Source organism: Salmo salar, chromosome ssa26 (genome assembly GCF_905237065.1).
Source record: "Salmo salar chromosome ssa26, Ssal_v3.1, whole genome shotgun sequence".
Taxonomy (NCBI): Eukaryota; Metazoa; Chordata; class Actinopteri; order Salmoniformes; family Salmonidae; genus Salmo; species Salmo salar.
In genome coordinates, this window is record NC_059467.1 from 26505789 (window position 1) to 26531960 (window position 26172).

At 43.0% G+C, this 26172-nt stretch overlaps 1 protein-coding gene across 2 annotated transcripts; it reads right to left on the reverse strand.

Annotated features, from left to right (window-relative positions):
• Positions 1–1633: 1633 nt before the first annotated feature.
• On the reverse strand, positions 1634–25549 carry lmo1 (LIM domain only 1). Of its 2 annotated transcripts, none has more exons than XM_014176014.2 (4): positions 25290–25549; positions 9619–9832; positions 3812–3937; positions 1634–2162 (listed from the first exon to the last, which is right to left on the reverse strand). In XM_014176014.2, exons 2-4 carry the CDS (start codon positions 9822–9824, stop codon positions 2057–2059), a joined length of 438 nt encoding a protein of 145 aa, XP_014031489.1. In that variant the 5' UTR covers positions 9825–9832; positions 25290–25549; the 3' UTR covers positions 1634–2056. The 2 variants fall into 2 exon arrangements, with proteins under 2 accessions (XP_014031489.1, XP_014031488.1); XM_014176013.2 differs by having other exon boundaries at positions 24725–25549.
• Between the last annotated feature and the right edge of the window lie 623 nt (positions 25550–26172).

The following is a 26172-nucleotide window of genomic DNA, read 5'->3' on the forward strand; positions in this document are numbered from 1 at the left end:
AGAGTGGGTCTTAGTTCTGGGTTTGTGTTGAGGTATCACGTTTGTTTATATGACTCTTGATTGTGTGAATGTTTGCGGAGCACAGGTTTTATATCATCTGTATGTACAGTACTGTTGTCGCGGTAGGAACTAGAAAGCGAGGCTATATGCTACAACGTGTTCCAGACTTGTTAAGTCCCACTAATTACAGGAGTGGTGTTCACTCTGAGCTGAGAGCTCTGACACTATCAAAACATGCGATGTCATTGTGGCACAGTAATCCAAGGCGACTGACTGAGGGCCAGATTTGAACACTCAAAAGGAATCTATTTTTTAACGCTGTACATTTAGAATATAGGTCTGCAAAAAATATATGAATACATAGCATTTTATTTTGGGAGTTTTTAATACATGCCTTTACAGTAAAAAAAAAAGAAAAAAGAAAGACTGATGTTTGTTCTCTTTAATTACCTGTGTCCTTTTAACTTTTGAAAAACATTGTTGAAAGTTTTTGTGGTAAGTAACATTAAAGGGTCCATTTAGAGAAACTTAAAGTTTGTTTTATATATTTTTTCTTACCCAAGGTGTTAGACATGCTTAAATGAAATTTCAATATGCTCAAAGACCCCAACTGGTTTCCTCACAATTTTTGCTCAGGATGAATGAAGCTAATTGCTTTAAATGGCAGAAACGCTGCAAAGCAGGTCTCCTGTGGCTCTGAGCCCATAGAAACAAGAATTACCACCAACCGATGAAAATCAAAAGTAGTACGACAAAGGATTGTGTCACCTAAGTAGCAATCCCTTAATTGCAATGCCTTTGTACATAAAAGCTATTCAGATCTGTTGAATATGCTCCGCTCTCTTTTAATACCCCATATGTTCAAGGCAAGCTTTGCTTTTACTCATAATTCTCTCTTAAAGTGGACAGTGCCTTATTTTAGGTCTCAAACATTGCATCCTATGCAATGTCTCACATTTTTGGTTACTTTCTATCTGATACAGTTTCAAGTGATATTTTTTGCTAATACAGTATTAACTAATAAAACTATATAATTCCAGTATACCACATTGTATACACAATTCTATTTCATAATAAGATGTTTAACAAAGTCTTGCGTTTTGCTCCTTACCTTCTCCCCTCAGATAAAGTGACGGTGCCACCAACCTAAATTGGTTATTGCAGCTCCACATCTAGTTAGAATAAACTCAAATGCAATGAGTATTTATGATCTAATTTGTTATTTGCTGGTGCATTTCATTTCCCAGCCAATTCACACTCATAATCAGATGGCAATTAGCGAGGCATGATTCAGTGGGTGCAGACTCTCTCTCGCTCTTTCTCTGCATTCTCATCCAAACACTGCTTCTTTCATGACACCTGCACGCTCAGTACAACAACACAGTCTGGAGAAGTCATTATTTTATTCCAAATAAAATCTTATTTAGTTCATTTGAAACAGCATTTCTAATTCCATCAGCACTCTTTGCAAAATGTAATAAAACTTCCTTTTTTCTGCACTGCTTTTAAAAAAATATTTTTTTCCCCCTCGCAAGGCTCTGTGGTTTGAGAGATGATAATGATATATCAACACATGGGCCAGCCTCCTCAAACAACTTTGGTTTTGGTATACAAACAAAAAAAACTCACTAAGAACATTTAAGAATCTTTAATTCACACTAGTAATAAAATTGCATTACATTTCATAAAATAAATGTTCCAGTTTATATATACAGAGAAAACAGACTGTACATACCCTCCAAGGAAACGTTCCCGAAAGGGGAAAAGAATAAACAAACCCAAAACAAACGTCACAAAAACATACAAGCAATACAGTGCTCAGCTAAGCAGGCACAACTGTACATCAAAACTTGTAACTGCTCAGTGTTGGGGTGGGAAGGGGAGGGGCAAAAAGTAGTACATTTACAATAGAGTCCTTATGGACTGATAAAGGGCTATTTAAAAAGTATTGCAGGCAAGCAGACAGACGCTCCTCTTCCCAAGTGCAGCAGAACATCCATGGCATCAAGTGTAAGTACGGCGGGCCGAGGGTCCTGGTCGCTGCCACTGGGCCCGGCTATTGAACCTGTGTCTCAAAGCTGCCGTTCAGCTGGCCCTCCTCATAGTCCATCTGACACAGAATCATGTTGTTCTTAAGGAAAAACTTGTCCCCCACACAAAACCTGCCAGCCAGGAAAACACAAAGGCAAAGCATTAATAAAAAGGAGGACAACGTGGGGAGACAAAGGAGATTAGTAGCGGACAATATGACAGTTATTTGTGTTGGCGGGCTGATAATGATAGCATTGCTCTAGGAGAAGAATGTGGTTGATTGAGATCAGCCGTTAAAGGCGATGGCCATGGCTGCTCTCTGGGCTTTGATTGTACCCGTTTGGCGACGTCGCTTGTTTGCAAATGCCATTGTTCCTTGTGTGTGATTCAAAGGCCCCTCTGATGGTCACTGAAGGTGTGGCTTCAAATACAAGTAGATAAAAAAAAAACTATCATTTCAAAGCGTGCGTACAAATAGACTGGCGCCCAATGAAAGCACAGACCCCTCCCAGGCTTGGCAAACAAGAAAAGCACCACACCAGTTTCCAAGGAAACCTTGCAACAGGACGAGCTTTCCATACGCCAGTTTGGGTGCCAACGTGTATGAATGTTTCTCTAGGTTTCGAGTTAATTGAAGACAAAAAACACCCCCCAAGTAGGCCCACTGATTTTTTTGTTTAACCTTTATTTAGCAAGGCAAGTCAGTTAAGAACAATTTCTTATTTACAATGACGGCCTACCGGGGAACAGAGGGTTAACTGCCTTGTTCAAGGGCATCCTTTTAAATGGCGGTGCTTATGTACTGTACGACACAGCTTCATAGACAGAATGAGTGAAGATAAGAGCAGCCGTACTGATGGAAGGGCTGCTTATCAGGCTGGGCCACAGTAATGTGTTGGGCAGGCTGAGGGCTGGCAGAGGGGCAATGGCCGTGGTATCAGTGAGCCAGTAGAGCCTGGCCCCATGAGTGGCTGCAGCCAGCATTCCCATACCCCAGCCAGGTGCTCACCATGGTTACTGACTCATCCCTGTGGAAGGTTAATGTGCTTGTGCTGTATGGATGGAGAGGGTCACAATACCCCATGATTAGCAGAGTGTTCTCTGTGCGGCACTGTGGTACTGTTATGGGATTGTTGCATTGTATTGTGAGGAGGGTAAGTATGGATGCAATAGTGCAGAGCTCAGAGGTGAGGAGAGGTCAGGACCTAGGACAGAGTGAGCAAGGCTTTGGCCCATGTGGGTCACTAAGGTGTCTATTTTTTATTTTTTTATGTGTGTTTAATTCCACTACCCTGTAGTGTGGTACCCAAACTTGTAAGGCATGTTCCCTTAGAGTGGCCTCTTGGAGGTCTATTGCTGTGGCTTAAAGTGAACCTTTCAACTAAAGCATTGTGAGTGTTGGCATTGGTCTGGCAGCTGTATCACTTTTGATACATGAGCTAATTTTGTTCCCCTCAAGTTTATAATCCCAGTTGTTTCTAGTCACAAAACACAAACAAGGACAAACTAATGGCAGGGTCAACATAGAAAAGAATGAACAGAGTGTTGCTAATGCAACACGTGTGTGCTTTCAAAATGGGTAGACAGACAACAAAAATCTGTATTTACACAGACAGTCTGGGTTTAGTTTTACTGACCCCAAAACAGATCTGTTGCACCTCAAGAGGCAGGTTTTTTGTTAAATGGCTAACTAGTTTGAGCTAATGGCCATTTCAGAACAGCATTACATATTTCAAAAAGGCAGTCTCACGACACAGTTGTGAGCTCTCGCTCTCCTTACCTCTGGTTACAAAGCTGACAGGCAAAACAGTCCAAATGGTAAACATTATCTCTGGCTCTCATCACCATTTCAAAGGCTGGGATCAGTTTACTGCAGGCAGCGCAGTTCCCTGTTGTACCAAAGAGCCTGGAAGGAAGGAAGGAAGGAAAGAAAGAAAGAAAGAAAGAAAGAAAGAAAGAAAGAAAGAAAGAAAGAAAGAAAGAAAGAAAGAAAGAAAGAAAGAAAGAAAGAAAGAAAGAAAGAAAGAAAGAAAGAAAGAAAGAAAGAAAGAAAGAAAGAAAGAAAGAAAGAAAGAAAGAAAGAAAGAAAGAAAGAAAGAAAGAAAGAAAGAAAGAAAGAAAGAAAGAAAGAAAAACAGAGATTAACGTACCTTCCTTAGCCATCATGCAACAGAGGAGCGAACAAAAAGTAAAGCCAAGAAGAAAAAAAACAGAAAGAAAGGTGAAAAACAGACAAATCCGAAAACATCCCATGTAATACACAAATCTATCTTGGCACACACTTGGTATTTTTTGTTAATGAGGGCTACAAACCTAGATGTTAATTCTTTGCTAATGATCTAATTAAAATGATCACATGGTTCTAATCCCCTTCTTCAAAGCCTTTCTCCTAGCACATAGCGAAAGCAATGAAAACAGGTCTGAGGCAACCAATTGAACTGTTGAAAGTTCTCTTATTTTAAAACCAAAGTACCTAATGAGACTTGCTCCAACCAAAGCCAGCTGGATTTTACACAAGAGGCTACATTCTATAATGTAGTCAAATGTTCAAAATATTCCTGTTGCAAGGATACTGCCTCGATCCCCCTCTGTTTCATTCAGAGACTGCCTGGGAGAATGGCGGGGAGACCTTGGAGAGGTAACTAGATGTTCGGCAGTACACTGAACAGACGCACAACTCACATTTCACTGCTGTTTGTTTAAGCTTATTAGATAGGAGGCAAACGATGAAGGTCACAAGCAGAGCAAGAGGCACTGGTGTAGATCTTTCTCCTCAAAGCAAAGCAAAGGCAACTCCACTCCAGAGCCTGCAGCCCCCAGTCACATTTACATTTTCCAAGCGCCTGCCCTTATGTTTAATTTGAAGATTTTGAATCACAGATAGACTTGTACATTCTGCAGGCAGGAAAAGGGGACAGCGCCACAGCTTTGCGAGAGGGGATCAGGCAGGCGACAGCAGATTAACATACTGTCAGAGTGGCAAACACGTTCCCAAAGTTGTGGGCTCAGGAGACTCAGATGGAGAGAATAGTCAAAAGTTGGTATCCCCTCTCCATATTAGTCTCTGTCGGTTGCTCTCCCCTTGTCACAGAAAACATATATCCCTCCAGCAGACCCAGGGTCTAATTAGAGCACACTGCCCCAGAGGAGAGGACTGCTGCTGGTGCCTTAGACTAGGGGAAAGAGAGCGAGACAGAGCTGTTTGGTTCTAATAGTATCTATTAGAAACGAGGTGTTGAACAAAGTCATTGTTAGAACTGGTTACTGTTCCAGTAAAGTGTGTTGATATAGACCTCTGGAACGCTGAGCTTTCCATGCCACCCGGACGAGGTGCTGCTGCTCAAACCCACTTGGTAAAATGATTGTCAGGCTTTTAGATGTATTAAAATTATATTAGTGATTTCTTTCCTCTTTAAAAAAAAAACAGATGAAAAGGAGCCAATATTCTATTCTGGATTGATTCTGTTATTATCAGCATCTGCATCAGTTCTAGCTCAAACTAAACCAGGCTGTTATCATCTCTGTGGTCTGACTCAGACCTAGTCTGTCCTTCTGTGTGTGTGCTGACCTGCTACTTGACTGGCCCTGTGAATATGGATGCTTTATTATATGCAGTGTTGTATGCATCCCAGGGGACATGTCAGTGATGTAAAGCCATCATGTAGGTTATGTTTCAGTGTTATGGCGGCGTGGGCCCTGGGCTCTGTGGATGATATAGGGAATGCAGCGCACTTTGAGTAATAGACCGAGTCGCTGTGCTGACTATCTAGTGGGAGGGCACTGTGGAATAGGGACTACAGAGGCCAGCATGCATAGCACTAGAGAGATTTGAGTTCCATACAGTAGAGATTTGAGTTCTTTTAAGAATGATTACAAATGGGCCTCCCGGGTGGCGCAGTGGTCTAAGGCACTGCATCGCCGTGCTAGCTGTGCCACCAGAGATTCTGGGTTCGAGCCCAGGCTCTATCGCAACTGGCCGCGACTGGGAGGTCCATGGGGCGACACACAATTGGTCCAGCATTGTCCGGGTTAGGGAGGGTTTGGCCGGCAGGGATATCCTTGTCTCATCGTGCACTAGTGACTCCTGTGGCGGGCTGGGTGCAGTGCACGCTGACCAGGTCGCCAGGTGTACGGTGTTTCCTCTGACACATTGGTGCGGCTGGCTTCCGGGTTGGATCTGCGTTGTGTCAAGAAGCAGTGCGGCTAGGTTGGGTTGTGTTTCGGAGGACGCATGGCTCTCCTGAGTCCGTATGGGAGTTGCAGTGATGGGACAAGACTAACTACTACCAATTGGATACCACGAAATTGGGGAGAAAAAAGGGGTCCTGAATTCCCACATATTGTAATGGTGTGACTGGTACAATTACAGTGCAGTAGCTCATGATGCAGAAACATTTTCTTGTCTGTTAGGATTAAGAAAAGTCAATATCCTCACAACTGGTATAGTAATTATTTCGACATATATAAGATTTTTCCAGTTTGTCCCATTGAAGTGCAGAATGAATGCTGCAGAAAATTTGAGGGCAGACTACATTGCCCATCACTACAGACCGCTGCCAATCCTAGTTTGTTAAGAAGTAAATTTTTTAGGCAGGGTTTGAAGCACAGAAAGGGCCCAGCTTAAAATAGTGGTTAATTTAAGTGGATTAGAAGGTTACAAGTACTCTTTTGGAAGGTCACCCTCAAACTGAGACAATGGGATGGATTTTGAAGCTATATAATGTAAGATAAAGTGAAACCAGCCATTACCATGGTGAGGCCGGTTAGTGGGACTTTCCAGTGAGGGTGCTGAAGGACTTTCATAGTTGTGAAATGACCTGTCACAGCATATCTATTCAATCCATACTGTTTACAGTAACAAAATAGCATAGTGTGCTTGTAGAATTGAAACATTAACTGAAATTTTAAACATGATCTTCAACAGAATGCCATAAAAAAATAAATGTGCTTTACCAAAAAGGCAGATTTAGCATGCTGTGAACTGTTCACTGCCAAGATTGAGAAAAAAATAAACACTACAGCGTTGAGAGAAAACAAAATAGTTTATACTGGAAGTCATTTTCCTCCACTGATATTGGCTGGTTGAAACAAAATGAACTGCCATTAAAGTTAAAGAGCCTCTCCTCCATTGTTCCACTCCTTCAGTTATTGTGTGATTTAGTGTGGATCTGGAGAGACAGGTGTGCTTTCTTTAGCTGTTTGAACTTGCTGCTTCGCTAACTTCAAACTCTCCCCCTGCATACCGGCATCATCTACATGTCTTCTGTTTCATTGAGATTGGACTTGGAAAATGTTACTACTTTATTTGAGGAAAGAAGTAACTGTTTTATTTATATATTTTTTTTAAATACATTTAAAAAAAAATGTATATCTCCAGTGGGTGGCAGAGAAGTTTGACATCCATTAATACATCCACAGATAAGATGTTTTAATTACAGTTTAATATCTACTTCCATTGCAGTGCCGACGGTACTGCGTAACTTACAATGTCCATTAGCTTGAAAAAAAGTGCTTTTAAATTTAAATTAAAAGCACTCTACTTTGATAAGTAGATGACTGATACAGTATGTTCCCCCTAAAATATTCTTTAGTTAGAAGATAAAACAATGTCAGGCTTGGGGTTCAGGCGATCAAAAGCATGACTGGCTTCTCAACCTTCTTTGGCGAGGTCGCCAGATCCTTAGTCCCAGACAAAAATGAAACACCTAATTAATCTATTGTTCTGCGTGATAATGAAAGTGTGGTAAAACTGCTAATAAACCAACCCAGTCTTTTACAACGGAGGGAATAGAATGTCAAGTGGATTCAGAAACTTCTGATCTGAGGTTTTAGAAGACGCTGCTGGCAGGCCAGGCAGGGGAGAGCGGGGGGCTGGGGGGTGTGCACAAGATGTTACCGGTGCTCCTGAAGGACGAACACAGACGGAGCTCCTATCATAATTAATGTGCGCATGGCAGGCCTCCAAACCCAGGGAAATAAAGTGTGTTTGATCCACCCTGGCTGCATGTCTCTAATGAACTGCAGCTCCATACAGGAGGATTCCACTTCATTAATGGAGTTGAGGGGAAGCGTTCCTCTCTCCGTGCAGGACGGGGGCTCTGTGAGGGGATTACAAGGCCGTATGGAGCCTGCGTCACCTACTTTAAAACTATAAGCTCTAAAACTGTCTCTTCCCTTGCTGCTGAGAGGGAACATTTTTAATTTGTTCCATAATAGAATTCATCTCAAACATCTTCAGCCATTAAGTGGCATGCATTTGTCTCAGGCTGAAAAGCAGACGAGTGGGCTGGATTTCATTAGGCCATCAGGGCCCAGGCAGAAACACAGAAAGCCCATCTCTCCCTCGCCTCTCCTACTTTACGTTTCGCTCCCTTGCTTCCTTCCTCTCACTCTAGCCCCCTCTGCCCCTCATTTTCTTCCCTCCTCTCTCACTGCTCTGCCCTGGTCTTGCTTTGAGTTTGCTTTCTGCAGAGCTGCCTGTCAGGCCAGTTAGCCCATAGGAACACATTTTCATCAGGGAGCTGATGTCCACGATAAGGCCTTCATAATGGGGGAGAAATCAATCAGATAGAGGGAGGGAGAAGCCGGCCCTTTTAGGGGATCATATTTAACCATGTCAAAAGCGCCACTCTCGGCTTAATAATTTTTGCCTTCTCTTGTCATTTGCGCCGTTTATTATGACCTCATCTGCACCATCTGCCCCTTCCGGGGGCAGCAGCAGTCTTAGTGAACCTCTCTCACTGCATCCTAACAGCATTAACTCTTGGTGGGAGCTGATGGATGGTAATGGCTCCTCTCAACGCCCAGCCCCTAAGCCCCTCTCGGTTGGGACCTGCTGGTAGGGCAGGGTGGGAGAGAGAGGGAGGGAGGGGAGAGACAGGGAGAGGGGCAGAGGCAGCAAGGTCTCTAGGCTGGCCCCCAGGGGATGGTCTCAGGGATAAATGGTAGGATCTCATTCGGAAGCCCCAGGGAATGTGACTTAACGCCCAGGAAATGATCATGTTTAATTTAGGAAGCAGATGGCAGGATACAGGGGGAAAACATTGAGCCACAGACACTAAAGTTGAAGCTAGCCTGCCTGGAGTCGTCCCAGAACACAACATGACCCATCTCTACTGTTACTGAAACCAGGTCTGTACCGCAAGGGGAGAGTGCTGTGTTCATGTAAACAAGCAACACATTTTTTTTTTTAAGAGAGCTAAAAACAAACATTGAATTGTTAACTTTCCACTCTGCCTTCCCAAGGCTTCAGATCAGAGCCTGGGGAGAGTCAGCACATGAGCATAATGGGATTCAGGCTTAATTGACACACATCTAGTCAGCATCGATATCCTATAATGAGGAACAAACAGGCGCTTGATCTACCAAAACAGCCTGGGAGGAAATGTCTTCTAAAAGCTCGAGAAAAACACTGGTTCACATACAAATGGACCCAATAGAGAGTTCTAGTGAGAGGCAGGTTCATAGACATTCATGGTGGCGTTACCCTAGCAGTAGTGAGAGAGGGAGCACTTTTTAATGACACAGCCCTAGGTGGGGCGCGGCCTTTCTGTTCTATGAGGGGCGACTGACTGTGGCTTCTCTTACCTCAGGTAGTCCCTGCGACAGAGGATGAGGTTGGCTTTCGTGTAGAGGGTGGAGCCCACCTCCCCCAGGCGACAGTCGCAGCAGGCACATTTCAGACAGTCCTCGTGCCAGTATTTGTCCAGGGCCTTGAGCAGGTAGCGGTCTTTAATCTTGCGATTGCAGCCAGCGCACCCCTTCTGTTTCCCTTTGGGCTGGACGGAGAGCATCGGCACACCTGTAGCGATAAGGAGACATACGCCGCGGCGTGATTCACTGCCCAGGAACACCAGTGACTTTTCATGTTCTCTTTTCGATAACGCTGCTGCTACAGCGTCTTGAGGCAGCAGAGCCTCACGTGAGAGAGGGCCACAGTGCCTCTGCTCATATGCATTAACATGAACACTCTTCCGTTCAGATAGGCACACAGATCACATTGGACTACATTCACGCCACTTGCTGCTCCCATAGAAACAGATGTTATATTACACCAGGTAAACCACACTAGGCAGGCAGGCCTACTGATTTTTTGAAGCTGTACTCTTAAGTAACACTCACATTGCTTACCGTGGTATTTACAGCATGCTGTATATTATGTTAGTCACCTACCATTTCATCAGCACTCATTGCTCTGAACTGTCCACAGCTGTAAAAGCTTCTCATGGGCTTTGTTTGATATAGATTAACATTAACCTTTTAAAACGCCTCTGACCACAAGAACGCTGCTCGCAGACCCCAGTGAGATATGTTATGGCCTAAGTGCCTCTCAGCGCGCACTCACACAGACACACACCACGCTCGCTGCATTACAGCCTTTCCTTCTTTTACACTTATCTGTACTCATGTGTCAGCAACGAGCGAGCCTGAGTAACTAAACCCGCAAATTGCCCCGCTGTCACGCAGGTCCCCTTTAAGTGTGCCTTTTAGCCTCCTAAAGGACAAATAACGTCCATTTAATAACTGCACTAAACACTAATAGTCTATGTGTGGCTGACATTTGTGTTTGGACTAAAAGCCCCCCTCAGGCCACTGCTGGTACAGAGGCAGTGGCAGGCGGCACCCCTCCGTAGCACTAACAGGTCTGCCACAGCTGAAAGCACAGGACAACAGCTCTTAAGACACTCTCACACACTGAGCTATTGATCTGTCTAATAGAACACACGACGGCCACCGCTCGCCTCTCTGCTTTCAAAACACATTTCTCTCAAAAACCGGACGCAGCCTGCGTCACAGGGAGGGAGGACGGCCATCGCTTTGTATGTGGGTGCCAATAAAAACAGCAAATGCCCAATGGTTTAAAGACATGGTATGCTGGGAGGCTTTCTTTGAATTTCATAGCTTTTTCCCGCTGTAGCATTTATATAACTTCAGTACATTTTCTAGATGTTTTGTCTTTATCCTCAGAGGTGTGATGTGTTGTTGAGGTGTTGTGTTCTAGTAAAGGCAGTTGCTATTGACCTACAGTATATTTGTCAGAGAGATGGCCGTTACAGGAGAGTAGTGCTCTAATGTGTGTGTTGATGTCCTCTGTAGTTGTGTTTGGATGTCAGTGGTGTTGGGCAGCCACCCTGTAGTTTCACTGGAACCATAGTAGTTATTTCCATGATAAACAGAGACTCTGCTGGTAGCTAGGCAGTTGTATCACCAAATGCCCCTGATTCTCCTCTCTGAGCATGTGGTTTTCCCCTGCACAAAAACCTCATAGCACTTTGTCACAAGGTACTTTGTTCTGCTGAATACCAAAGCACATGTTCCTGTCTCTCTTCCTTTGTCTTTCCCTCTGTCTCCCACACACACACCCCCCTTATTGGATCCAGATTTGTTCAGCAATTTGACCATCAGTAATACTGTGAATGTAATATAATTAGCATCTCCCCTTTTAAAATAAGGGAAAGGGAGAGGGTGAGCTTGTTAGTTAAATTGATGGCTTTGGTTTGTATGTGAATAAGATCTCTGGTGGTATTCAGCCTTCGTCCCATTTCTTTATCACAAGTGGAAAGGGGAGGCTAATTGGTCCTGCGCTGGTGATGGGAACCATCAATTAGTGTTCTGCCTACCCTCCAGCTCCCTCACCTCCTCCCTCCCCAAAACGGGCCCCTTGAAGCTGGCGCATTAGGATCACAAACCCCACTATAAATACCAATGTTCTGTGTAAATGAAGCTAAAAAGCTTCAAATTGAAGCCACACTAGCTAAGGGTGGTCTGTTCTACCTGCATCTCATGGCTTGTTAAAGGAGCTCTCCGCAGGTATGCCAACAGTGCTCGCCTGTCAGCCTTCCACAGAACTAAAAACAATCTTAATGAGGAGAGAGAGAGTGTGCTGTGTGTGTGTGTGTGTGTGTGTGTGTGTGTGTGTGTGTGTGTGGTTTGTGCATGCGCATAGCAAAACAAAAATCGTGTTTCCTCAATTCCCTCAGGGATCACACAAAAATCTTTCATTTGCCTTTTATGACAGCTAATTAGTTATTTTACTCAAAATCTTTGCTTTAAATAAGAGAACTAATTATACACAAAGGTCGTTCCCCACCTCCAGAGAACCACTCATAATTGGTTTAGACCACCACCCCCCACTTACCATCTACCCACCCTGTTACATAACATGTGTGTTTTACATCAACTCTGCAAAGGAGGGGGTTTAACCCCTTCTATGGAATGACTGTAAAGCACGTCCCCTGTTCCGGCCTCTTTGGAGCGCTCCCTATGTTGAGAGAGACATCCTAAACATCAATGTGGCAATGTTCTATTCCCTAACCCAGACTTGAAACTGCAGTGAGTCTGACACTCCTCCCCACCACCATGTACACAGTGCTCCCTCTATGGGCCTGAGAGTGATGCCTGAACAGAGGAAAAGTCTCGGATACATGAGGAAGCCAGGATGCTTACTGCACAGATCCTGCTGTCTCAGGGAAGAAACATGCTTGATGTCATCTACCAAAACAGCCTCAGAAATCTCCAGTAGTAGTTACACTGCATGTAGCATTTCCTAAACAAAGAGTAGTGACAGAATAAATGAATGTATAAAACAAATGTCATGTCAATTTCCTTAATACCAGGAGAATCATTTTGTGCACCTGTCACCACACTTAGTACCATGTGAAATCCCTGAGTGGAACAGCACCTTCCCAACCTGCCGCCTCTCAGAGAACAAAAAGTTACATTATAAAAGGAAACGGCGGGAGCCGAAGAGGCAGCCTCCACTTAATCCAATCCATTTAACAGATACAAGTGCCACTGACCTTCCCGTGTCATTTGGTGTCCCAAAAAACATAGCTCGCTAGACCATGATTCATATTCCAACAGGGAATGCATTTTTGTCTTTTAAAGAGGAAGCTCTTGCCTTGCCAAATATTTTCCCTGAGGAAGAAATTAATTTGCCATTAATACTTGGTGTAAGGGCTGTCATCTCAGTCTTTTTCCACCCTCTTCTTTTTTAAAGACCTTATCTCTTAAGAATATTTTTTTCCTTCATTGAAACTGTCAGACCATGTACTTTCCATTATAGAGATAGAAATCGGATGCTATGTAAGCCCATTTCAAGATCAGTTTTACCGCTATCTAAAAATAAAATCTATGTGGTAACCCTTTTGATGTATTTAAGGTTTTAAAACGAAAATAAGCTATTCGGTGCACTCGAGGAAACGCTTTAAAGCATTGAAATGCAATTATCACATCTGCATGGCACATCCTCAGATTAGACAAGGAGTGATGGAGAGAGAGAAAGAGGGGATGATTTGCCTTCCGATCCCCTTTTCTACTTCTCCTATCATAGATCTGGTTGCATGCTAATCTGTTAAATAAGCGCACGTCTGAATAGAAATGTGTACAGTACATCACTACCCTGGGGGTGGGGTCACTCTCTGGAATTAAATACATTTGATCAATTAGGTGGAGTGACACCTTGATGTGATGCAGGCTCCCTAGGTTCCTGCGGAGGGAAGGGGATTGAATAGCATCACTCAGGCAGCGTCTTGTCTCTGGGGGAGGCTGGGCTGAGTGGACCTCATCTCTGGGGCCCGTATAATTACTGCTCTCAGCTCACTGCAGTAAATAAGAGACTGGTAACCGCAATGACAGACGCTGAGAGATGCCCCGAGAAATGACATGCTACATTACTAACAACTGCATTCAAGTGAAACAACGGTGTTCATCATCTCCTCTGTGACTCACTGACTCCTGCAGAAGACATCAGACAGACACATTAAATCAGGCACTATGAATCTATACACTGATTCCCGTTTAAGCATTGCTCAATAAGGATATGATAGGCTTTAGAAACCATCTAACAGATCAACTCTGTATGGGAAAATGAACCATGCTCTCTTGGACAGCATTTCAATTCAGTCATTATAATCTAGTGTTTATTACTAGGCATTTCTTTCTACTATGTTGAGTGGGTAAAATGAAATCCTAGATTCTGGGTTGGTAAAAAGCAATGTTCAGTTCTGTTGGTGTAGCCTGACCATTTGAGCTCCTTAACCAGTGGTGGCGTTGCTCAAGTAGAATTTCCGGTGAATATTGCAGTGGCTTGGAAGAGGGTGAAGCTGTAAACCCAGGCTTTTGTGTTCCCTCTCTCACTGTAAACGCTGTGGCCATGGCAATCCAGAATAGAATGTTGTCCCAGACAGGGCCGAGGCAGCCGCCATGGAGGTTAATGGGGATCGCAGGCAGATGTCCTGCCATTGTCTGCATGAATCAGCCCCTTTCAATCAGCTCACATCATTACTGTAATTGAGCCTGTAGACACCAATTCTCCTCTATTGCCAAGACAAAACACAAGACATCTGGTCATAATATCAGCTGGAATATAGGCCAGCTGAAAGGAGACAAATGAGTGCATTCAAAATGATAAGCATAATCAAGACTTTGTAGGATTCATATTTCCCTCCGCAGTTGGAGCATATCGCTCCAAGACAGAAAAAACACACGCAGTAGTCGTTCACAGGCCCATGCAGTCAATGACACATGGTGTTATATTCAGCATGTTTTAGACTAGTCCTGTGGGTTCTGTCTGGGTGTGATCTCTTACAGTATACTACAGTACAGCCACATTTCCAGACGGTTGTGTTATGAATGCTTGGGTCTGTGAGAAGTGCTTGCTGGGCTTGCATGCTCTGATTATGACATAATTAACAGCCCCGGTAAGTGGGGTAGAGCAGGGCCTGGTGCCGATGAGGAGGGGACTGTTCATTAACGAGATGCACTCTGGCAAACTTTGCAGCTTGCTGCGGCTAATAAGCCCTGGTGAAACGGAGCCCAGCCGTCCCTTGCATTGACCCTGGCCCTGCCCGGGATAAGGGAGAGTTTTGTCTCCTGAAATAATTGCTCTTTTCACGTTACAAGTGTCCTGACCCCCGTGGTCGGCAGCCACTTTCCCCACCATAATTACTCCTGATCCGCTCCAAATGAGGCGACCGCATTAGGGCTGCAATAACACTGGCCCGGCTTCAAGCGCGGTGTGGGGAGTCTCAGTAGAGTGGCCTGGAACAGGGCTGCCTTTTCTCCAGGCCGCCGGTCATTTCCATCACGTCAGAGGTGCATTTCTTACACTTGAAGTCAGCATGGGCCCTTTTCTGTGGAGGCAGGGATGCTTACAGCATGATTTGTTAGCTCCTGGTGGCCCCAACTCACTGTGGTTTGGCTGCAGAAACAATCCCAATTAACATAACTTCATTAGGGTGTTTTTTCCCAACACTTTCACCCCCTATTATTTTAAATGTATTCACATGGGGTTAATTAAAAAAGAAATGTATCAGAGATATGCAACAGCTTTCTAATTAAATTCATTACTGCTTATTTTGAGATGAGAAACTGGCAGGGTTTCCGAGTTATTACAGAAGCCAACTTGTTCCAACACTTGGTTGTTCGCAAGCATGGTGAGATTACAGCTTTGGAAGGTGAGCTGTCGACAGCCCTCACACAAAAGAGAGCGAGAATAAAATAGAGAAACGCCCATTGCTCCTAACCCTCGTTGTGCAGGGTTAGCTCCAAGAACTTCTGAAGAAGAAAGATCAGGGGAACAATTGGAGAGAGAGAGAAGAGGGGGAGGTGTCTGACCTTGTATCCAGCCAATAAACTGTTGTTAGGCCGGTTCTGTTGAGGGCCTGCAGTGTCAGTTTGTTTTTAGCGCTCAGTTAGGCTAGCTCTCTGAGCCTGCTGCTAACTCAACCTCTAGAAGCTACCTTGAATCGCTACCTCTGAAAGGTGGCGGGTAGCCTAGTGGTTAAGAGCGTTGGACCAGTAACTGAAAGGTTGCTGGTTTGAATCCCTAAGCTGGCAAGGTTGAAAAATCTGTCATTCTGCCCTTGAGCAAGGCAGTTAACCAACAACTGATCCCCAGGTGCTGATGATATGTATGTTGATTAAGGCAGCCTGCCCACACCTCTCTAATTCAGAGGGGTTGGGTTAAATGCAGAAGACACATTTTGGTTGAATGCATTCAGTTGTGCAACTGTCTAGGTATCCTCCTTTCCCCTATTAGCCTGCTGCTAAATCAACCTCTTTTAGCACGCTAACTCACCCTCTGTTAGCAGATTCAGAGAACTAGCCTAACTCAATGTACATTAATCTGCTAACTGAGCCTCTTTCAGGCTAGCTCTGAGCCAACTACTTCACCACAGTTCCATTAGGGTGACTGCCAGCGAAGCTGTCAATAACCCGGATAATGAATGCATCTTCATATGTGTGAATTCAATTCATTTTTTCACCGATTGCATTAGCATTTGAATAAGGCGATAAATCCATCTATTCTCCAACCAGATCTTTTCAGAGTTTGATAAAGGGGACAATCGTATCTGCCACTTCATGATTCCTGGCAAAATGTAACCATTAGCACTGTCACAGACGCTTTCCGCCATCCGGCACGGAATAATGCCCAAACACATTTTAGCCCACATTAAAAATGCATTCAGGAGGCATAAATGTAGCCTCTAAAGTTTGTGTCACTCCCAAGGTCAGGAAGTGATGTATGAAATCCCCACTCCCTTGCAATTACAGCACACTTATTATTTCAAAGGATATGCCAGGAGACAGGTGTGCCATTCAGGGTCTGCGGTGAGTCGAAAATGGATGGGAAAAAGAACCCCACACTGTGGTGAGCCATGTGGGGCGTTTAATGTTGAATAATGCGAATACGCCACAGGGGGCAGTTGTTTGGGGGAACGGGCCTCCAACGTCATTTAGGCAGCACTCTCTCCTACACCATGGTTCTGTCTCCTTATGGGGTCAATAATGCGGCAGGTTGGATGCACGGCAGGAGAGTAGGGCCTCAAAGGTCCCTGGATCTGGGGTTGTATGGGGAACCAAGCCAGGGTGGTCGCCATTGACAGTTCACACACTGATGATAGGGTTTGCATTAGGCAGGGCCCTTGACCTACTGCGGTGGTGTGTTCGCAGGCTAGGAATGCTGTAGGAGTTATTGAGTCAAGATATTAGCTTCTCCAGATGTCTTTATAATAGGCAATGTTGTTTCATCACAGTCGACGTCTTAGATGTGTTACGCCTGCCATTCTGGTCTTTATTCTTCAATGCCATTTTTAAAAACCTAGCACAACTCTTGGGTTAAATGAAATGGCTACTCCATTATTGGGTTGACTAGTCCAGGGGAATCTGTCACATGTTGGTGTGATGGGGACAGAAAAACATTGCCTGCAAGAGGGGATGGGTGTGTGCGCGCGAGCATGCGTGTGTATCCGTGTATATGTGAGTATCCGTGTATGTGTGTATCCGTGTATATGTGTGTACATGAATGGACGCAGGGGGTTATTATGTTCCACACTCGGTTACCAATTTCAATTAAAGCCGACCACAATAGTAAGTGTGCATGGATCTCAGCTGCCACTCGTGTCTAATGGATCAAACTGTGGTTGTGTAGGCAAACTCATTGTCAGCAATGATTAAATCCTCAACTTCAATACCCGCTGCCCAATCTCCCCGCTTTCAGGAGGGGAAAATAAACCTGCAATCACAGCCTTTAATTAGTTATTTAACATTTGATTTATTGAAGGTCAACCAATCGGAGATTGTTGGTTCTCAGCAAGTTGCCTCTCATTTAGTGGACAGCACTCTATGCTGTTTGCTATTTGTCTCTGTTGTGTTTTAAGTAGCATTGCCCTCCATTTCTATGTAGACTAGTGTACTGTAGAGTTTATGTGCTTGACCTGAATACATTTGTGACATTTGTTGGCCAACAATAGTCACTTATAGGCTTTACATTTAAAACGATTAGTATCACAGCCTTTATTTGAGAGTACTTGAAAGTGAAAAAGCTTTAGCTGCCTGAACAGAAAATAAAAGGATATCTACCTTTAAGATCTTAAGTACTTCTGTTGGAAGTGGTTGTTCTTTAGCCTGTCCTCTACTCACTGCATGCCTCCTCCTTATCCTTCAGAATTTACCTAAAATGTGAGGCAGCCAAAAGTGCTGCACATCTTTCATTATAAAAATGGTATCAGTACAGCAACACCTTTAAAAGAGCACGTCTGAAGGGTTACCGTTTTCAGAAGCTAAAATGTCCCAAAACATTAAAGCACCTCCCTCATCAGAATGCTAAATTGAACTCACATCCTCAACTGAGAAGCAGTACCTGAGCCATAATTGAGTCACCACACATGCGAACACCAACACACACTCCACCCAGGGTTCAATAATCCCAAGCAGCTTCCTAGGAAAACTGAGATCTCCCTGGAAGAGAGAAATACATTCGAGTTAATGAGTGCCTCCAAAGGCCTCCACCCCTACTGAGCAAAACACACACACACACACTTCCATCTACAGCAAGTAAACAACATGAACCAATACGTATCATGGGACTATTTCAGGAGGGATTATACAAGGTCTTGCAGTTAATAGGCATAACGGCAGATCAATTTGTTTCAAAATGGAAACGTGCATGCATAAACAGACTGGTACAATTATGCCGCATTATTCAATTCCCACATAAATTATTCTTTACAGCGATCACTAGCTCATTTAAACATTCAACAAAACAGCATTCCTTTTGTATGTCTAAATATCTTTCAAATCCTATTTCAAACCCTTTTCACTGCGTTGTTAATGAACAACCTGCTACGGTAAAATCCAAGGGGGGGCAAATTTAAACGTAAAAAACAAGATCATATTGGCGCTGTCTTTTCAAAGTTAAATAGTGCCTGAAATGAACACTGCAGAATGACCAAGTGCAACCAGAGAGAGGATGGGAAGGGAGATGAGGCAAATAGGTCAATAAATACATGTGAGAAGAGCTGTAACGTCATGGAGAAGAGTGTAACAACTTGCTTTAGCATGGCAGAGAGATGTGTGTTTTCGTAATGAAGTATGTATGCATGCGTCTCAATGACCATGTGTATCTGTGCAAGAGCAGTCCACCTCAGACGAGGCATCTCAGCCTTGCAGTGAGAAGTGAGTGATTCCTGCTATAACCAGACGAGTCAGGAGAATAGTATATACTTTTAAGACCATTGAAAGTAAATTAAAAACCACTAACTGTAAAATCATCAATATGGAACTGTATAGCCTCTCTCAGTAGAGCATACACAGTATGTACTATTAGGCTCCTGCTGCAGGGCTACTTGAGACACCATCACAGAGATTTCAAAAGACCACAATGTGAAGCAGAATAACACTACTTGTGTATGAATCAAAGGTCAGTAAGGTTATGGGTGTGAGTCAGAGAGAGACCGTTCTAATGCATGTATGACTGGGCCATTACCTCTGAACAATGAGCATGTCTGCATTACCTCGGGTCTTAGAATTAGGATTTACAATACTGGAATGGACATGAACCTTCTTATGATGGGATAAAGGTCAACCATTTTGGTAAGGGAGTTGGTCAACCATGGTTTGCCAGCGCTGTGATAAGATAGTGTAAAATAATGAATTTATCTGCACTGTATGTTTGTTAGCTAGCAAGCCAGCCATCCAGTTTTAGAGGAATGATTCCTTACATTTCTCAAATGAACTTCCATTATGCCAACATTCCATTCAAACAATGTAGTCCATCCACAGCCATACACTGGTTGAAATCAGTTGATGATAGGACTTAGACAAGATCTAAATGCAACAAGTACTGATATTGTATCAACTAAAATAATGACAATTATGGTCTGTTACTATTTACACTTGAGTGTACAAAATATTAGGAACACCTGCTTTTTCCATGACAGCCTGACAAGGTGAATCCGGGTGAAAGCTATGATCCCTTATTGATGTCACTTGTTAAATCCACTTAAATCAGTGTAGATGAAGGGGAGGAGACAGATTAAAGAAGGATTTTTAAGACTTGGAGACAATTCAGACATGGATTGTGTATGTGTGCCATTCAGAGGGTGAATGGGCAAGACAAAAGATATAAGTGCCTTTGGTAGGTGCCAGGCGCACCGGTTTGAGTGTGTCAAGAACTGCAGAGCTGCTGGGTTTTTCACACTCAACAGTTTCCTGTGTGTATCAAGAATATTCACCACCCAGAGGACATCCAGCCAACTTGACACAACTGTGGGGAACATTGGAGTCAACATAGGCCAGCACCCCAGTGGAATGCTTTCACACCTTGTAGAGTCCATGCCCCAACAAATTGAGGCTGTTGAGGGAAAAAGGGTGTGCAACGCACCATTAGGAAGGTGTTCCTAATGTTTTGTTCACTGTATTTTGGAGATTATTTATTTATTTACAGAAATGTGGTATAAAACCCATAAACTTCATAATGATAAGACAATATTTTAGGTTGACAATTATTCCACTACGCAACTTCTGATACATCACACCTTACTTTTATTTTCCTGCATAAGTAAAATCTGGATTATGCTTCTACTGGCATTCATTCCAATTAGACTGGTTTGGATTTCTCCCTGATCAATATGGCTGTCATTTTCACCCCACCCTGGAACTTATGACAGAGATCCTATTAAATTACTAGAAGGGCTATGTCTGAATGCTGAGCATGTCTGCATTCATCTCAGGTCTCAAGGTGAGAGATAAGGTTGTTTTGAGATGTCATAAAAGTTGGTCTAAAATGATCATTCATCTAAAAGGTTTTCTGTGTAACGTTGGAGCAGGCATCCTTGGAGCTTTAGAGAATTCCGTGTTTACTGACATCCTTTTGCACCCCCCCCACCACGCACTATTTTGAATAAAACAGGTGGATGTTGTGAAGTGCAGGTTGAGAAGAATTTCTAACGACAACAGAAAACAGTCTTTGTCAGTCTTTCTCAGGAGTGCATCATTGAGTTAGTGTGGCTCTCTGATGAGAACAGCCATTTGCACCAGAGGAAGGTGGGTACACTAGTATCTTGCTTACATGTGTCTCTCAGTCCCTATTCAGCCCTTTGAGCTCCACTGAAATGATGGGAAATGATATACATCTTCTACAGTCACTGATGTGAAACACTCAATTCTGATAGGGATCTGGTTTGGGGTGGGAGACATCATTGGGTCAAGATCATAGTAGATCACACTGAATCAAGCACTCACTGTTTAAAAATGGTAAAATTCATTTACTGACATGAAATTCAGCATGTTGGATGTGAATATTTTTGTTGAAGTGTCATGTTGCATATTGAACAGATCGAGAGAACAGTTGTAGCAGTGTACAAGTAGTGAGTGAGAGGTGTGAATGTGTGGTATGTTTTCCATGCCGACGTCACATTGGAGTTCATACATTGTAATTGAGTTATAACTGTTGTATGAATGATATTATATCCCTTTGTAAACTGTACATGGCCTGTTTGTCCGTATGAGCCATTGCAAAACATGTCTTCCATTAGTGATAATAACGAATCATTCAGGTTTACAATAGTAGAATGGCAAGACATATTTGACCAAGCAAGGTTTACCAGACAGTTGTCCACTGATACGTCAGTGGTATCCCCACTGGACTGGGAAGGTATTCAAGTGAAAGAGAAGAGATGTGTTCCAATAAGGAAGCAGGTGGCATGATAAACCATCTTAATAACGAGATGTGACCACACAATATGAAATGTTGAAATAACTTGTAACATTGTTTAGAGCCTAGGGCAAAGGATACCGATGCAATTTCAATATTTGAAATTGGCAAGTTTAATTTAGAGTAAGAACAAGCCAATAAGCTGAGAAAATAGCAAATATAAGACAGAAAATTACATTTGAGGAAAAAAAGCAAAACGACTTAAGAAATGTATGAAAGTAATCTCCAACTGGAAATTAGAAATCAAACCGCAGAAAGGGAATAACAGAAAAGAAATATTACTGTCCACTTTCTAAATCAATATAACATAGCTACAAGACAGAATTACCATGGTAACTCCGGTAAAGAATGAAGCAATTCTTATTATTTCAAAATAAAAATCGGAGCCTGAAGCCCAAGTTTTATTACAGTAGCCGACAGATCACGTCTCTGTATTCATTTCAAACATTGCTTTATGAATGTACACCTTTCATTGGACAGGCTTCTCACGGGGTCGTAAATTAAAGTGCAAAGGTAACGAAGAATTTATCATCAGGTTTTAGGATTGGAGGTTCTCTTCAGTCCAGGTTCTTAGAAAGCCCAGTGGTGCGAATGATCAGCCAAAGACATGTCTACAATGAGGACCCAATTATTTCTGCTGCAGCTGATAGTTCCTAATACCTTGAAGGAAAGAAAATGGCTGAATTGCTTTTTTTCCACTAGAATTAGAAGTCAATTGGAAACTTTATATTAGAGGGCAAAAATAAAATGCTCACCTGGAATATTTGGGGAAGGTGGTGCCATTCATTTCTAGAAACATCCATATTAAGTAATTTCAGGATGTGGTGCTTCCACACTGCGCATCTTCAGAATACCAGATGTACTATATTTTCAGACTGGGCTAATCTGTCAATACAGTTTATGGGGGGGGGGGGGGGTATAGTTAGCTAGGAACAGAAGTTCTGAGGTGGACAGAAAGCCTAGTTGATATTCATGACCCACTTGGTATAGCACTACATGTTAGTGATATGAGCAGGTGGTTCCAGTCCATCACTGTTTTCACATGTAATGCCAACACACACACACACACGGTAAAGACCTTTAATCCAATCAATTCCATTACAACTCTAAGTAACCAGTTATTACACTGGAGCTGGAAGTCAATGTGAAGTTGAGCCTTGTAGTAGGTCAAAACATGAATGTAAAATGTGTGAGTGTTTAAAAATAGGTGGAGAGGGAATTGATTTGTATCCTACTTTCTCAAAAGAGATTTCAAAAGTTGGAAACAAGATGAGCTTTTCTCTAGAAGAGAGAGAGCTGTCTGGTTATTTCCCTAGATCGTTGTGAGGCATCAGACCTCCTAGAGACTTCACACATATTCACAAGTTCAGCACTGTTAAAGCCAAAGTGTTTCAATAAAACTCAGGCTGTCAGACTCAACATCTGTGTTCTTTTTTTCCCTAAGAAAAAAATGGCCTCATGAGAATAAGTCTCCAATTTATGTGATTCAAGGCAAAAAACATGATCTTAAAAGCTGCATGGTGGTCTTATCACATTACTGTAGGCTAATATATGCAGAATTTAAGAAGTATGCTGAACTGCCAAGTAGCCCACACACACATAAACTTGCCTATTATGCACAGTAGGCTAAATGGCTTTATGCTTAGTATGGACACTGTAAAATGCAGGCAATGTCTCTGAGCCAATGGATCACTAACAGCCTGCTCTAGCTATGGGAAAGCACAGAGCCAAGCAGCAGCCCCCCCCCCCTACCAAAATGCCAGCGCAGTTTGTCGGCCCCAGCAAGCAAAGGGTGAAGCTTTTAGGCAATGAGCAGCAGGTGATCTCAGCTTTTCTGCAAGTCCTAATGCTCCTAAAAGCCACTCTCCCTGGTTCTGTAATTGGGCATCAGTAGTTAATGTAGTATTGACTGCATTACATGCTCCTGTGCATCCTTTCCCACTAATGCCATTTGCATCACCTTGTACATTTACCATATTGCTTAGCCAATAGCTGTTAAAAGCATCTGAATCATATAGGGAACTTTTAGTAAGACAGACATCTAAAGGAGACAATTTACAGTTGAGTTAATCTGGGTACATTAGCACAACATGGATTCAGCTAGACAGACCAATTTATGTTTCTACTGCAATCCCTTTATTGGTTTTTAGATGGGTAAGTGAAAGGATGCTCGGCTAAGAGATATGAAATATCAATTTTCAAACATAAATAATGGGTCGCAAATGCAAGCCATTACTTTTGGGGGGAAAAGCCTCTGGCTAAAACCAAACGTGTGATGACAGTATTCTCTGAGATATGACAAGAATAGCCTATTTTAGGTCCTAGAAGGCTGTGAGAGAAGGTATTAAGTAGCCTACCTATTAATTAAGAATACAGACATCACCATACATCAGCTACATAAGTGATATAAGTGCTATCCAAAGTTGTTTTTTCTACACAAACTGATAACAGAAGTTACGTGATCCAGTTTCACAACAGTTTCTTCCAAGTTTGAGGTTTTTGTTTAGCTTAATCTTTTTGTATGCATTCTATGAAATATACTACTAAATATCAACTTACACACAAAATAGGACGCCAATAGAGACAGGTTTGTTCTAAAGTAAAATTGTATGGGATTACTTGCTCATTAACCTACATAGCCTATTTCAAAATAGACAGGTATTGCATTAGGAAAGGAAACTGCCATCCCTATTGCATGGTGCTATCCATAATTTGCAATCAAGTTAAAAGCACTCGAATTGCATCTCCCATCCTGTGCTGATGTCAAAGAGCTGCTTCTGTAACTTCAGAGGATGCGAGGAGCACTTTAGGCAGAGAGAAAGCGGGACCATGTTACAGCCGCGTTGTGTTGCTACGGTTGAAATGCCCATCGTGTGAACAGTCATTTATAAACATAAAGCTCCAAATTGCAGAAGACATGTCGTCTTTTAGCAATAAAATAGGCGTATGTGTATGTGCGTGCTGAGAACTTCTAATGGATGTTGAAGTAAAATAGCAAGGTTCTTCACGACAAAAAAAACGCAAATAATTATTACCGGGTATCCAAATAAAGTCTACTAGACGTGTCTTTCGTAGACGGGGAATGTGGGTTAATTTATATCCTGAGGTAGGCTAGGTTATCTACCTAGTACAAAAACAAACACTGTTCCAATGTGACATCCAGATGAAATACCCATCGTCGGGGGTGTTACTCACTCTCTTCCTTGTCCAACACCATCGTCCTGAGGAACGATAAGTCCGGCTCCAGACGATCCGTTCTCGGCTCCAGCAGGCTTCACCAGTCGGTGTGCGCAAGGCTTCTCTTAGAAATGAGCTTTGAAACAGCGGCCGAATCGTCCTTATGTGTTCAGCAAGCTGAAATTTCACGAACGCTTGGCTTGTATCTGCGTTAGTAACGGAAACCTTTGTAACATGAACACGCGTTTGAATGTTATTCTAGGCAATTGATAATATAATGTATCCGTGAAAGAAAGAGCGGTGCCCGCGCTCAGTTTGTTCTTGCTAAACACAGAAAATTGCCTCTCCGGACTAAACTGCAACTGCAATTTACACCCGTAAAACAATGTTGGTTGGTCTTCGTAAATTCCATACGCAAACAAAGAATGGAAAGCAGTAAAATCTACTGAATCTGTAACTGTACTCGTATCAAACGCTTAGACTAGACGACAGAGAAATTCCCCCCGTTCTCATTTGCTCCGAAACTGTAACTATATTCAAGAAATCCAATTCCAGACCTGACAACTGCTAAAAGCATACTCACACTGCCTTTCTCTCCAATTTATGTGCTGCGCCCGCTCCTGCTACGGATAAAGTGCGCGCAGTTCCCAGAGACCCTCAGATTCCCCTGTTAATTAAATCAATTCATTATGCTCAGATCTGATTAGCAGCCCTTCCCCCCTCTTTGAATCAATTATTCAATACACAAACATAATTGCTTGTGCCAGAGGTGTCTAAGTATTAGCTTATTTAACTCCAAGGACACTAATTACCCCTAGGGCAAGGGAACTTTTCTCATTAATTCTGACAAAACACAAAAGCACAGCTAAGGGAAAGTGTGCGTGCGTGTGTCCCGGTGTGTGGTGTGCGCGCTCGGATGTGATTGGTCTGTCTGTGAGTGCGTGTGCATGCGTCAGTGTGCGTGCGTGTGTGACTGAGGGTGCCAGCGTGCGTGTGTCTGTGTATGTCCGTGCTTGCGTGCGCGTGTGTGTGAGTGTGTTTGAGAGAGACAGAGAGAGAGAACGGGAAAAAGCAAGAAAGAGAGACAGAGACAAACAGACAGTTTTACTATGCAAGGTTTTAAATATTGCGCACTACACGTGCATATTATTGATTGCTTCCCCTCTCCATTATTTTCAGGATAGAATAGAAATCGCATATCTTATTGTATTTATCTGGATATTTCTGGGAATATAACTGCGTGATTAGTGTGTGGTCCAGACCCACTTATCATACATAGATAAACAGTCATTTTATAAGAGACAGCACAACAGATGGGCTGCGTTTTGATAAGTGGGTAGAGTAGGAGGTTCAGTTTCGAATCTGCTAATTTAATTGTTGGCTGCTATTGCCAAAAAGAAAGTGTTGCTACTGCTTAATGGTGGAACCTTAAATAGCAGTACTTTCACTTGCATTGCGGAGACTGG